Genomic DNA, 13,997 nt, shown 5'->3' on the forward strand with positions numbered 1-13,997 from the left:
TACACATACTAATGATAATAAATAATAAAATGATGCATTTATTTTAATCATATTGTTAGTTTTAAGCTATTTTATTTAGAAATAGTGGAGACTTTACCTGACAATTTACTTAGATAAAAGCAAAGAGTTTTAGATATGTGCGTAAATAAACTTTCAAGTATTTAATATAAATAAATGTTTTATTAGCTAACTGAACAACAAAAATACGCTTAAAATGTTTGGTCCTAGGACCTGGTGCACAAAAAACCTTTCAGTTATCAAGTCACTTACCTCTTGAATATTTTTTAACGTCTTGTCCAGGACTTTATTTTTTTAAGTTAAAACATTTACAGTTTTATGATTATTCTAAAAACCTAATAAATTTTTCTGTCCAGATCTTAAGACATTGATATTTTCTTAACTAAATTACTAGTTTTACTGTATAAATGTGTGCGATATTATCTCAGTATACTTTCAGCACCTAGTAATAACCTAAGGAATTTTAATTAGTACAATAAATTTATCCTTTCAAGCTAAGGATTTTTTTGTTACTCAAATAATAGTTTCAAACAAAGTCCTAAAGCTGATTTATGTCAATAACTATCCAATTTTGTTAATTGTTTTGGTCCGAAAAATCGAATTCCTTAGTTTTGCGACTGACTTTATTAAACTTTGTTGTTCGATATTTCCTTATTTATGTGCTATATGATATCAGAACGCCAACATTTCAAGTATTTCTGAATTTAAATCAACACTTTACTTAAGTTGTTAAAATGATGTGCCTTACTAAGTTAAATTAGTATAGCATTTGATGAAAAATTAGTTTAATAGATGTTTCAATAAGTAACACCTTGGGCTTTACTTCTTTGTACAAACTTATTAAAAGTTTAATAAAGGACTCTTAAGGACTGAAAAATAAGAATTCCTTTAACAGTTTACTAAAACTGTTACAACAAGCTTATTCAGTATGCTAAAAGCAATCATCCACCAATAATCGCTTCTCAATTCCTAAATCATGTGCGATGAAGTTTTTAATTAAGACTTTGTTATTATTACATGACCTTTATAATAGTATTGATTTTGAAATTAATAACTAATCTATCTAATATTAAGGGACTTTTTTATTATTTATCTATTCCAACTTGAATGCGTCGAAACTTCATCTAATTTGCATATTATTTTTACAGACTACAGCTAGATTACCACTAACTGTAGCTTAGCGAGCTGAGATTTTATGTTAGTCAGGCGCTGAACTTAAATATTAATGAGTTTGTTTAGATGTAATTAGTATTTAATCTTTATTCTTCCTTAAAGGGCGAGGAAAACTTTTAACTTGTTTGCTGTTAAGCAAGCACCTTTCTGTGCGCTATTTAAAGAAACTTGGAATTTTAAGATATGTTGTAAAACTGAACTCTGTAGACCTTTTAAGCTCAAAAAACTTGATTTAAAAAATTATTAAATAATTGATGATGCATGTTTGCTTGCCTGAATAGAAAATCGGATTCAAAAACTCTTGTACTAAAGCTAGACTATTTTTTGAGTTGATACAAATTTCCTTTTATGCTTGCTTCTGTATTTTTGACAGTAATGTAAAAACTTAGAATTTTAAATTTTCTCTTTTCGTATTTAATTATAAATCACTTTTTAGTACTTGTTGAAAATTTAAAAACAAAAATGATACATATAGAAATGATAATACTATTAAATCTTTTGCTAACATAATTTTTTAATTTTACTTAGTTTCATATAGTGCGTTTTACTACAGATTTGAATTAAATATAAGATCTTAACAAGTAGTACTTCTATTTAAGACGGAAATGAATAAAGTAACATTTTTAAAACTAAAAATAGAATATTCGAATCATTAAAATTTATTAAAACTAAAATAACTGCTTGGTTTCGAATATTTGTTGAAGTTTATGTCAAAATAATAATTTAACTTTTGATCAGGAACGTTATTTTTACAATATTTTTTGTCAAACATTAATCGGATATACAAAAAAACATATTTGCAAGTTTCAGTAAATGTAAGCAAATATATACCTTAAAACTAGGTACAAATTAATTTATCTTAAAATACTGTATTTTCATTTTAACCCTTCTAATTTAAAAGCGTGTTTTAATTATACCTTTTTGGTATAAACAAAAACAAAAATCACTACTTCCTTTTTTTACTAAAAAAATATCATAAATAAATAATATTTAACATCAGCAATATTTAATAGCAAAGCTGTGCTTTAAATATCTCAACTTTTTATCGTGTGAACACGTAAATATTTATTTAAACTTGATAAAATCAGCACAAATTGTTGAATTTTTAAAGACTTTATTTTATATTTCAGTAAATACATTGCAATTTCAACATGTTTTTAACTGAAAATTATTTGAACAGTTTTTTATTTTAATATTATTAATATAACAAAAATCTGATTATTGTATTATTAAAGATATAAACACCATATTTTTTATACAGTAAAAAAATCATTTATCTACTTGTAAATCAACTACTTTAAAATTATAAACATGTTTAAGATATGATTTTTTTTAAATAGATACTAAATTTGTGAAGTTCTTTCAATCAAGAATATTTATTTTATTTTACATAAAACGAAAACCATTAAAACATCTCTAGTTGAAAGACCAGAAAATATCTAAAAGCGTATTTTACCTTAAAAAACATGCCAGGTTGATACCTCTAAGTTTTATCTACTTTTTAGAATCAAAGAAGTAAAGTTACTAGAATGTTTAAATAAAGAACATACAAATGATGAAAAAATCTAAACTATTCACTGTCCTCGCTGGAAGAACTGTATGCGTACCCCACTAAAGACGTGGCTGCTTTACCAACTTTCTGCTCATCATTTTTGTTTTCAGCAACTCCAGTCTCTTCATTTTTGCTTTTAACTTCCTTCTCTTCTGTCTTGTTGTTACTGCTTGCTTCTTTGGAAGTGCTGACATTGGCCACCTTCTTTTTGATGCCAAGTTTTTTAATACCAAGCTTTTTTCGGAGTGGGGCGGAACTTTGCTGTAATAAAATTTGTGAATGTTAGTTTTGTTGTTTCTGAAAACTTAATATAAAAGTTAAACTGTACTTAATAACTAGTAATGGCAATTAAAATTATGAAACATGGAGCTTCCGGTTGTTACAATTTTTATTATGCTTTTTTATTGTAAACATTTTTTACAATTTCAATAAAATTAAATTGTTTAAAAACAAAATGAAAGTAATATTTTCCAAAATTATTAAAAATTAATCAAAAAATTTGTTAAGATGTAGTTTTCTGCTTACATAGTTTTTTCAAAAATGTTAAAATATGTATTGTTATTTTAGCTGAAACATGAACTATGACTAAAACATATTTATATTTAAATTAAAGTAATTACCTTTGAATTTCCTTGACCTAAAATGTCGTTCTTTAGGCCCATTTTCTTTTCAAGGCGCTTATAAACATCTGTTAAGTCGTTGTGGTCTTTTATTTCTGGAATTCTTTTACATTTGATGCGTCTAAAAAATGAAATTTATATAACATATGTTTAAATAAAACTTCGATCTCTTTATTATGTTTACTAATTAAGTTTAAGCAAAAATTAACTTTTAAACTCAAACATATTACAGGAACAAATTTTTGCACAATAAAGCTTTAGTATACTGTTCATTTAAAACTTAAAGCTTTTTAAGTGCCTAAATAAATATATGATTATTATATAACTTATTTAAATAAAAATGTTGTTATAAAATTTCCTTTTAGCTCTATTTGTTATTAACAAAGCACAAACACGCAAATACAATATTTTATTAACTAAAATACACGCACTAAATTCCTTAGCTAGTATTAAAAAAATACTTCACAAAAAATATTTGTTAAAATTCCAACATTATATTTACAATATTAAATCAAATGATCAATAAAACTAAATTCCCAACAACTTCAACATAAAGTGACCAATAGTAATAGATTAAAAATATTAATTATTTAAAAATTAATACAAAAAAACAAACTTTATTTCCTCGTCGATTTCCGCTTCCTCCCGCTTCTTCCTCTCCTCGTCGGTCTCCTTGTGGATCTTCATCCTCTTTGTGAGCACCTCGTCGATGTGCAGCTGCGCCTTCTGATCGTTCATCTCCTTCAGATCCTCCAAAGCCTCCATCATCTCCATCTCCCTCTTAGAGTCCTTCGTCCTCTTCTCCAACATCTGAAATTATTATTCATATGCTATAATATATTCAGTGCTAGAGGCCTTGGGTTCAAGTTTTGTTTATAGTCAGTGTTCTCAACATTTATCAGCTACTACGAAAGTCTAACAAACGCTGAGTTATCTGAGTGTTAAAGATTTGAAAGTAAATATGAAGCAGGCTCTCCTAAGAAAAATGAAAAACGTTGTTCATAAAAAAGCGGTTCTAGTTATACGAATAAAAGTGAAACAAGTTGTATGGATAAAAGTTAAGCCGGTTACTCAAATGAAAGCTGAACCAGTTGTTCAAATAATGTGAAGCCAGTCGTTCGAATGAAAGTGAAACCAGTTTTGGAGTGAAGCCATCTGTTCGGGTGAAGTTGAAGTAGGATATTGTTGTTCTCTTTTCGGAAGCACCGGAATTATAAATTTTGTGTTATATTTTTTGGTGTTTTTATGTTAATTTTTAAAACTTTAATTAGTTAAACTCAGTTTTTTTTCATTTTTAATGTACAATCTTGGTTTATTTTTGTCTTTTTGTTGTATGTCTTTCTGTATAAGTGGCCTAGGTTTTGATGCCTGGGTCCTTCATATGACAATAAACTTACAATAATATGATAAAAATATCTAACACATTTCTTAACAGGTTTAATGTTCATACAGCAGTTTGTTTTGGTTTTTATTTACTTTTTGCATTGCGTTTTAAAAAGTAATCTTGGTAATTCAGCAAAGTTTGATGAGGAGTGATTTTTTGTACAGTCTTTGTTGAAACAAATATCTAACCTTAATTTCAAAAATGAAAAATAGAAAATGAAGCATATTATTACTAGATTAAACTTCATACTTGAAAAATCAAATAAAAGACGTGAAAAAAATTTACTTTCATCGGATTGGATTCTTCTTCTTCTCGTTTCTCTTTTTCCTTCTTCTCCTGTTCATCGACCAGCCTCTGAGCTTCGAAGTTCCTCGTCGCTCCGTGCTCTATCGCGTAATCCTGATTCTCCGGATCCGTCTGAAATAAATAAGCTTAAATTACCAAGTATTTCAAATGTGTAATCTTATTTTTGTGTTGAACTTTATAGATTGCTACAAGTTATTACCTCTATCTAAAAAAACAGTTTTTAACTAGTCTAGAAAAAAGGTTTTGGAGTTTGAAATCAACAATCATTGAAGTTTGTTAAGTATTTAATTTTTTATCTAACTTCATAACACATTTCTACCAATATTAACCCCTCTTAAGACTTCATTGATTAGTTCTGAAGAAAAAGAAATTTCCAAGTAAAATTAAAACTGCGTATTTAGTCATGTCAGTAACAACAAACCAGGAAAGTGATTTCAGCAACGCATCTGGTGCACTTGATGTAGAATCGGTAAATTCTCAACCCGAGGTAGTCCTTGTCCTGGACCGTCTCCATTCTCGAGTTGAACTTGGTCCCTTTGTAAATGTAGTTTCCACACGTCTTGCATCTGTTTGTTGATAAAAAATAAAAAGTGAGAATGTTTCACTACTATACTGTTCAGTAAAAAGTACTCGAGAACAGTTTTTTTTTATGCAACATAATAGTTTAAAAAGAATTACTAAGCTATGCTATTTCAAAAAAAAGAGATATATAAACTTTTTCATATATACACTCTTGAACAAAATTATTGATAACTGACATAAAATTTGTTTAAATAGGTAAATAATTTACTTTTAGAAGTTGGTTAGATAGTTTTTAATTAATCATAACGCTTTTTTCTAGCAACAAATACAAAAAAAAACATATTGTGTATAAATATTTGTACAGTTTTGTACAGTTTTTTTTATTGGTTACTGGGCAGACCTTTTAAAATTTACTTTTATAATTTAGCCAACAAATTGAATATAATTTTTTACTTTTTACCAAAAAATAACATAAGTAAAATTTTTCTTTAAGTATAAAAAATTTTCAATGAATTAGAGACTGACTCAATTAAATCTTTAAATTTATGATAAATTGATATATGTTTCTTAGGATTATAAATTAGTTGTAACTAAAACTTGCAAAACAATACTTAAATGTTTTTAATTGAAAATATTAAAAATATTTGATAACAAAAATTAAAGCATTTCTAAAAAGACAAAAAGTTTACTCAGTTTTTTTTACTATCTCAGCGAATTTCAAATATAAACTAAGGTTTTGATGCTTTCATTTTAACTGAGACAAAAAATTAAGAACATATTTTTATTTTATTGAAGTAAGCTTCTGACAAAGTATTTGCCTACATGCAATGTATTTTAAATCAAAAGGTTATAGTAAAATTAATATATTCTCACCCTCAACCATTTATTTCTTATAAGTTACTTTCAATTTTTTTTTTTGTTTCTTATCATTTCTGTGAAAATATTCAAGCTAAAAGTTAATGCTGGAGCAGAATTTTTACAATTGAAATATTAATACAAGTTAAACTTTAAAATAAGTTTTTTTTAAGCTTCAAACTTAAAAATACATCAACAAATTTATGTTTGTTTTAAACCTTTAGTTTAAAGATTGGGGAGCTTTTATCTTCATTTTTCAGTAATTTCTAGAGATTTGAAAAACTAAAAGTATACTTATTCTAATGTAGGGTTTTAAAAGTCAAGCAAAAAATCTGTCGAAATACTGTCTCCTGCTATGTAGTTTAAAAATGTATACATTAAAAAACTTTTTAGGACACTTAAAAGAAAAACTAAACAGCAACATGTAAAAAGTTATCAAAATAATTACACATTTATTTTATTTTTACTTTATAGAACATAAAAATAAACTTATTAGCTTATTATTTAAGTGGTAAATTCTTAGTGTTTATTTAGTTTGAGAAAAGCATATAAATAAAGAAACATTTGTAGTACAACATAAATGTATACAATAAACTTATCTAAAGAAGCATATTAAGCTTAAAAAACTTTGTAGTTTAAAATATTTTCATATTGATAAACTTTTCAAAAAATACGTGCATATTTTAAGCATGCAAAAATTTAGATTTACACATTAAATCTATAGCTAAAAAGTAATTATGAACATTTTAAATAATATATGATGAATTTTAGCATAACAATGTTGAACTTAATTAAGTACAAACCTCATGTGAAAAGGAGCCATAGTTCGAATGGTGTACTGCCTGTCTTTTGCTTGGCGTTTTCTTGGTATTTTTGAAGGATCATAGTCGGGTGGGTAGTATTTCTACATAAAAAAAATTGTAATTAAAAATATATACATTAATTTAAAAAAATAATAACACTAGGTAAAAAAAAAAAACATTTTTAGCAAATTTAACCAACTTTTATTTTCATAATGATAAACAAAAATAACATGTTTAGTTAAGTTTTTATTAAAGTTAAGGTTCGGTTAATTCACAAATATAAGATTTTTTTTGAATACTTAATCATTTTCCTTAACTTAAGCTTTTATACACTTAAATTAGAAGAAAATAAAAATTTAAAATAAGTTTGAAAAAACGTTTTGTTATTAAAAACAAGTTACATTGACAAACTTTTGTATTTGAAAATAAATGATAACACAAGTAGGAACAGCTGATTACTTACATTAGATTGATCAACTATTTAAGTAATGTAAACTAAGTTTTCATAGTTTCTAATAAAGCATATTAACTTTTAGGCATCCTATTCATGTATTTTTAAAAACAAATACTCAGCAACTAAAAACCCTTGTGTAAAAAGTCAAACAAGTTTAGCTAGGGCCATAGGGAAAATTCACATTTTTTAAACTTTATCTTAACTTGTGGAGCTTTAAATAAGGTACAAGCTGATTTTTTATAATTTATTTTAATATTCAAAATACTTTTTGAGACAAAGCTAGATAAAGTCAAAGAGTACAATATCTTCCTTATGGGACGCTAAAACCAAAAAGAACTACTTTACTAAAAGTATATCACCACCTTTGCTTTTGGAAACAAAAAAACCTTAAATGTTCCTTCCAAAACCTGCTTTCAAAAATATATTATTATACCTCAGGTATGCTGATGATTGTTTTGTGTTGGCCAGAAGCAAGAAAATTATGGATATTTTTTTTAATATCTATAATAATGCTCATTACTCTTTCAGTTTCACAATGGGAAAAGAAAATAATAATGAACTTGCTTTTTTAATGTACAATTTAAACAAGAAAAAAAACAGATTTTTAACATCGGTGTATAGAAAGAAAACCTTCACAGGTTGTTATTTGAACTTTCAATTCAAGTATAGTTTAAATTTCACATAAAATCTGTTCCCCAGAGTTGCTACTAAGTGAAATCAAACAGATCAAGTTACTATAGACCAAAAACGAGTACCCACAAGAGTTAGTTAACAAAACAATTCATTTACATTTGAAAAATTGGATAAAAGAAAGACATTAGGACCTGAAAAAATTTTAGATACTTTAAACTTCCATTTAATAATAAAAATTAAGAAATGTTAGAAAATAAAATTAGACAACTGATAAGAAATACTTATTATGCAGCAAACCTAAGGATTGTCTTCACGTCAAAACCACCATTAACACCAGGTGGTAAAGATCCAATATCAAACTTAAACAAAAGTATGGTAATTTACTAATTCAGCTGCTATTGAAAAGTAAGTTATGTTAGTTTGACAACAAGACATCTAAGGAAAAGAATAAAAGAGCATGTCCCAAAAAGTGTAGAAAAGTTTAGTTCTTCAGAAAAGAAGGATGATATACCAGTTTAAGTTTTAAATGCATCTAAATATACATTCATCCAATATATATGTTAATTTGTAATCTTATATAGTAAAACTCAGTATCAAAATAATTAAAATACTTATTTTTTTATATTCTCTGGTTTATCAGTTTTATTCCATTTGAATTGTCAAGTTTTCAAATGTTTTTAACTTATCTAAATAGTCTACCTGTGACAATCTAGATATAGTTTATACTTAAACCTATCATAAGAGACAGTAACGTTTTTTATAAAAATGTCAGTTGATTATTAGTTTTTCAATGCAGGTTATGTTAATTTATCTTTAAGCAAGTCATAATTAATCAAAGCATTGTGTATAAGACATATTTATGTTATTAAAAATTAAAAATATTATGAAGTAATAGGAGGTTAAAAAATATTCATTTACATAGACATGTTGATAGTGTTGAACAAATATAAATATCTTAAATAAAATTTGAGCTGAAAAGTGTGTGTAAATGTTTTTTACATGACAATAATGTATTAAGCGATATCATTTATATACACAGGGTTGTTAAAGGTATTTAAAAGATTTAAGGACTTAATTTCATTTAGGCTCATGAATAAACAAGTTTTTAGTTAATTTTTAGTAAAAAATTAGGTTTATAACTTATAAGTGTTTTATATTTAGGGCATAGGGGAGTCAGCCTTTTTTCACATGTTGCTCTTATTTTAAAGATTTTTAACTGGCTAACAGTTGTTTTTTACCATTTTTTATATAAAAATTAGATTTTGAGATATGAGGGACAAAGTATGATTGTTCAATAGGATCATTATAGAAATGCAAAAATAAAAAAAAAACATTAAAAATCTATCTTGACCTGTAGGTTTGAGAATTTTTTCTTAGTTTAATCTTAACTTGTTAATAAATCTTGTTGTTGAAACTTTAAAATGTTAAACAACTTTGTTGTTGAAATTTTAAAATATTCAAGTATTTTTTTTAAGAAAGAAAGGTGGAGTTTAATTTTGGTAATGAATTTTAATTTTTCTATTTTATTTTAAATTGTTCCAATAAAAGTTTTCTTATAAAGCAAGAAACTTTACTGATATCTGAAGTTAATAGCTTTAAAAATAAAGTAGAAAATAGATTTTTAGTAAATTTTGAAAACTCTGAATACATTTCTATAAGAAATTTTAACAAAAATGACTTTATTTCAAAAGTTTATTAACTTTTATGTATTCTATTGAAACTGACTTTTAGTTTAACTTCAGGCTTCAATATAACAGTCAATATTATTTTGTCAAAAACTGTTCTTACTCTCCTTCTCTCTGACCCTAAATAAAATTCTAAATAACATAAAAAAGTAATTTTATATCACAGGTTTCTTGTTTCTCATCTAAAATTCATTAACTTACATTCAAAAAGTGTTTAAAATTCCAGCTTTTTCTAGGTTTTTTAGTGATATTTTTTCCAAATTCCGTGTTTTGCGGATATTTTTTCAATATTCTCAAATTCTAGGTTTTCCCTTTTTTTGTTTTTTTTTAGATAATTTTTCAAGATCTAGGTTTTTTGAGGATTCCTGGTTTACTGGAAACCCTGTATACTGTAAACTGTATACTGTATGTTTATAGCAACCTTGGTTGTACACATGTTTAAATTAAATAAAAAAATCATACAAAGAAATTATAGTTGTTCATAAAAACTTTTCATAAAAATTAAACAATATATATTGAAAGAAAAGGATTATTTTTTAAATGCTTAAAACTTCTTAAAAAGTACAATTTAAATAAGACCTTTAAGAACTTAAATACAAAGTTTCAATGTTGTCAGAAAAGTTAAGTATCGACTTTTTTTTTATTCAATGTATGAAGCTGTGTATAAACATTTTAACATATAATGAATAAACACTGTATTAGAAATGTCACTGCTCATAAAAAACAGCCAAATAGCAAAAATTAAGGAATGGACCATTTAAATAAGACCTTTAAGAACTTAAATACAAAGTTTCAATGTTGTCAGACGTGTATAACTATCGACTTTTTTTAAATTTAATGTATGAAGCTGTGTATAAACATTTTAACATACAATGAAAAATCACTGTATTAGAAATGTTACTGCTCATAAAAAACTGCCAAATAGAAAAAAATAAGGAATGGGAAATTATAATAAGACCTTTAAGAACTTAAAAACAAAGTTTCAATGTTGTCAGAAAAGTATTACTATCGACTTTTTTATTATTTAGAGTTGAATGTTTTGTATTAGGTTTTATAGGATATCTAATTATTACAATATCAAATATCACAAAAACTTCACGCTAGTTATTTTGACCCAAAAATCTGTTTTTTTGACACTTTGACCCTAAAACTGACTTAACTTGACTTTTTCAACTTTTTTCAAAAAACTGACTTAGCCTGACCGTAGGCAACCCTGTATTAGTGATTATTAAAAAAGTTGATCAAAAAGACGCTAATAAGAAAATAACCATTTAGTTTTCTTATGAAATTCAGTTATTTGAAAAACTAATAAGTATAAGTTTTTATAAAAAAAATGTAGATACTATTTATTTTATTAAAAATCACTTTTTTAGATGTACAAAAAAATAACTTTACAAACTCTTACTTTAACATAAACCGTATCTAAAAAAATGAGGTATGTTCTACATTGCAAAAAGGTTGAACTAGTTTAAAAAAAACTACATCACATATAATTATTCAATAAATAATTTTGAACAATTGTTACTTAACAGTTATTTATAAACTTTACTATCTTTACTTTAAAAAAGTATATTTTATAAAACTTAAAATATTGAAGATTTACATAATAGTTTTTTTTTAGATACTCTGTTAAAAAAACCTATAAAGATCAAAATAAGCATATTTCATTATAGAAAAATACTAATTAGATTATAGCTTAAACTAAAAAACAAGAAGAAAATTTCTATTACATTAAATTAAAATTAACACTATAATAAATAAGTAACTAAGTTAAATATTTCTAACAGAAACTCACATTTAAGACTTTTCTTTCAGACATTTTACTTTGCTAGAATACTATGAAGAAGAATGAGAATAAATTAAACTTCAGTATTTTACCTAAATAAACTTATTTGAATGAAGACTGTGAGTTTTGTAGTTTGGGTGTTTGGTATTCCCCAAAATTTTTAAACAATCAGTTTTTTAGTACAAGCGAAGAAACCACATTATCAATGAATGATTTTAAAGATTAAACTTTAAAAAGAAGTAATTTTTAGAACAGAGGTAGAAAAACCAAAGCTATCGAAGATCTTTTTTACAAAAAACTTTAAACAATCAATTTTTAAAAACCAAGTTTATCGACAAAAACTTACTAGTAAGCTTTGATTTGTAAACTATGCTACCCACAGTTGCTTTTGTAGTAATGAACTTATAACAAAAAGTTATAACGCTTAGAATTTTATGTAAAAACGACTAAAAGTATGTTCAGTATTCAGAATTCCTATATCTAAAAGATATATGTTACCTAGATGCCAGTAGTAGCTACATTACTTGTTATAGAGTCTTTTTGAAACGTAAGGTGCTTCCCCTAACACTTGCTGAATCAGCAAAAAAAAAACCTTGTCTTAATTTATTTTTTGAAAAAATTTTAGTACGTTTGGGTAAGGTGGGTTATGGAAAAAAGTATGAATAAAAAAATTCAAAAAGCTTTAAATAGTTTGCTTACTCTGCAAATATTAGGGAAACACCTTAATGTTACAACCCCTTGTTATGCAAGACAAAGCTATTTATAATTCATTTAATCATAATACCCAAACCGAACTCATTTACCATACAAGATAAGATGTAATTAAGATTCCATTAAATTTTGCTGTTTTAAAAATTATATATTTTTCAATCTTTAATCGTGAAGACTAGACATTTGACAAACGAGATAATTTTAATAAACTATACCATTTTCAACTTAAAGCTTACACAAAGTCCTTAGAAAATTTTTCAAAATTTTGTTTTTACAAAGAAACTTAATGTTTAGACCATAAGATTTCTACCATAAACAAGTTCTAGCGACCTATGTGTACAGTATACTACCGCTTAAGTACGCATTTTTTTTGGTACGCACCTCGCCTTAAGTACGCACTTACCTAGAAAGACAAAAAAAATCTAAATTTTCTTAGACTTAGAATTTTTCTACAGACTTGTTCTATAGAGTCATTTTCTGACGCTTTCCATCCATTTTTCTAAACTTTTATAAAATTTCTAAATTTTTTGTTTTCAAAAACTTTCAGAACACCTGCAAAAGAAAGGCTAATTTCAATGTGACATAATACAAAACTAGTTAACCCTAAAAACTAGTTACAATTTTTAGAAAGTCAAAATAAACATATAAAAAGAAGCAACAACAAGAAAAAACTAAAGTTAAAAAAAATTAATGAGCATCTTATCATTGTGCACTTATACTATAATTGTTTCTACTGATATAAACTTTCTTACAAAAACAGTCCTGAAACGTTTTTCTTTCAATTAAAAGAAATCAACCACTTTTTAGCTAACGGAAATTTATAATAAATGTATTAACTAAACTAAACTTAGCTTGACTAGCATTATGTAGAAACTTTTTATAGAAAAAATAAATATTAAAATATTTTGCTGATTAAAACTATGTATCAAATGTTATTTAAAATAAAAAGACTTGTTTATTTGGCTTAATTATTTGGTGGCTAGTTGTAAGAAAGAAAACAAACAACTAAATTTCATATTATACTATGTCGTCAAAAAGTACGCACTACCCGTACTAAGTAGGCACTTTTTGGTCGGGTTCAATTTGCGTACTTAAGCGGTAGTCTACTGTAATTATATTTATTTCATACAAAATTGTTGTTACAATTTTTTTTTACACAAAATTGTTCAAATACGTTGTGAAACGACTTATTTTTAACATGGCAGGTAAAGATTATTTTTGTAAATCTTGACGCTTTTCATTAAAGGCTGCATGCAACCTTGGTTTTAGAATTTCAAATTGTAATTATTTTAAAACAAATGTCAAAAACATTTTGCTGGAGACTTACTCTATGATTTTATTTTTTACTTTTATTTTACGTAACTACCACTTTTTTTCGATTACAGCACATTAAATCAAGAAATTTTTAAGTAAAGTTTTAAGTTTTCTGAAGAAGTAATGTCTAAGTTAGAACTAAAAGTTAAAATTTATATAAAAGCTTAACTTACTTCATTTT

At 25.5% G+C, this 13,997-nt stretch overlaps 1 protein-coding gene across 1 annotated transcript; it reads right to left on the reverse strand.

Moving 5' to 3' along the window:
* Positions 1 to 2,325: 2,325 nt before the first annotated feature.
* Positions 2,326 to 11,881, reverse strand: LOC145842128 (splicing factor YJU2-like). Its single transcript, XM_082949515.1, has 7 exons — positions 11,801 to 11,881; positions 7,234 to 7,334; positions 5,475 to 5,619; positions 5,033 to 5,164; positions 3,980 to 4,173; positions 3,364 to 3,484; positions 2,326 to 3,004 (listed from the first exon to the last, which is right to left on the reverse strand). The coding sequence occupies exons 1-7, from the start codon at positions 11,822 to 11,824 to the stop codon at positions 2,762 to 2,764; spliced, it is 960 nt and encodes a 319-aa protein (XP_082805641.1). The 5' UTR covers positions 11,825 to 11,881; the 3' UTR covers positions 2,326 to 2,761.
* Between the last annotated feature and the right edge of the window lie 2,116 nt (positions 11,882 to 13,997).

This window comes from Thalia democratica, chromosome 8, assembly GCF_965202585.1.
Source record: "Thalia democratica chromosome 8, ktThaDemo2.hap1.1, whole genome shotgun sequence".
NCBI classification, from domain to species: Eukaryota; Metazoa; Chordata; class Thaliacea; order Salpida; family Salpidae; genus Thalia; species Thalia democratica.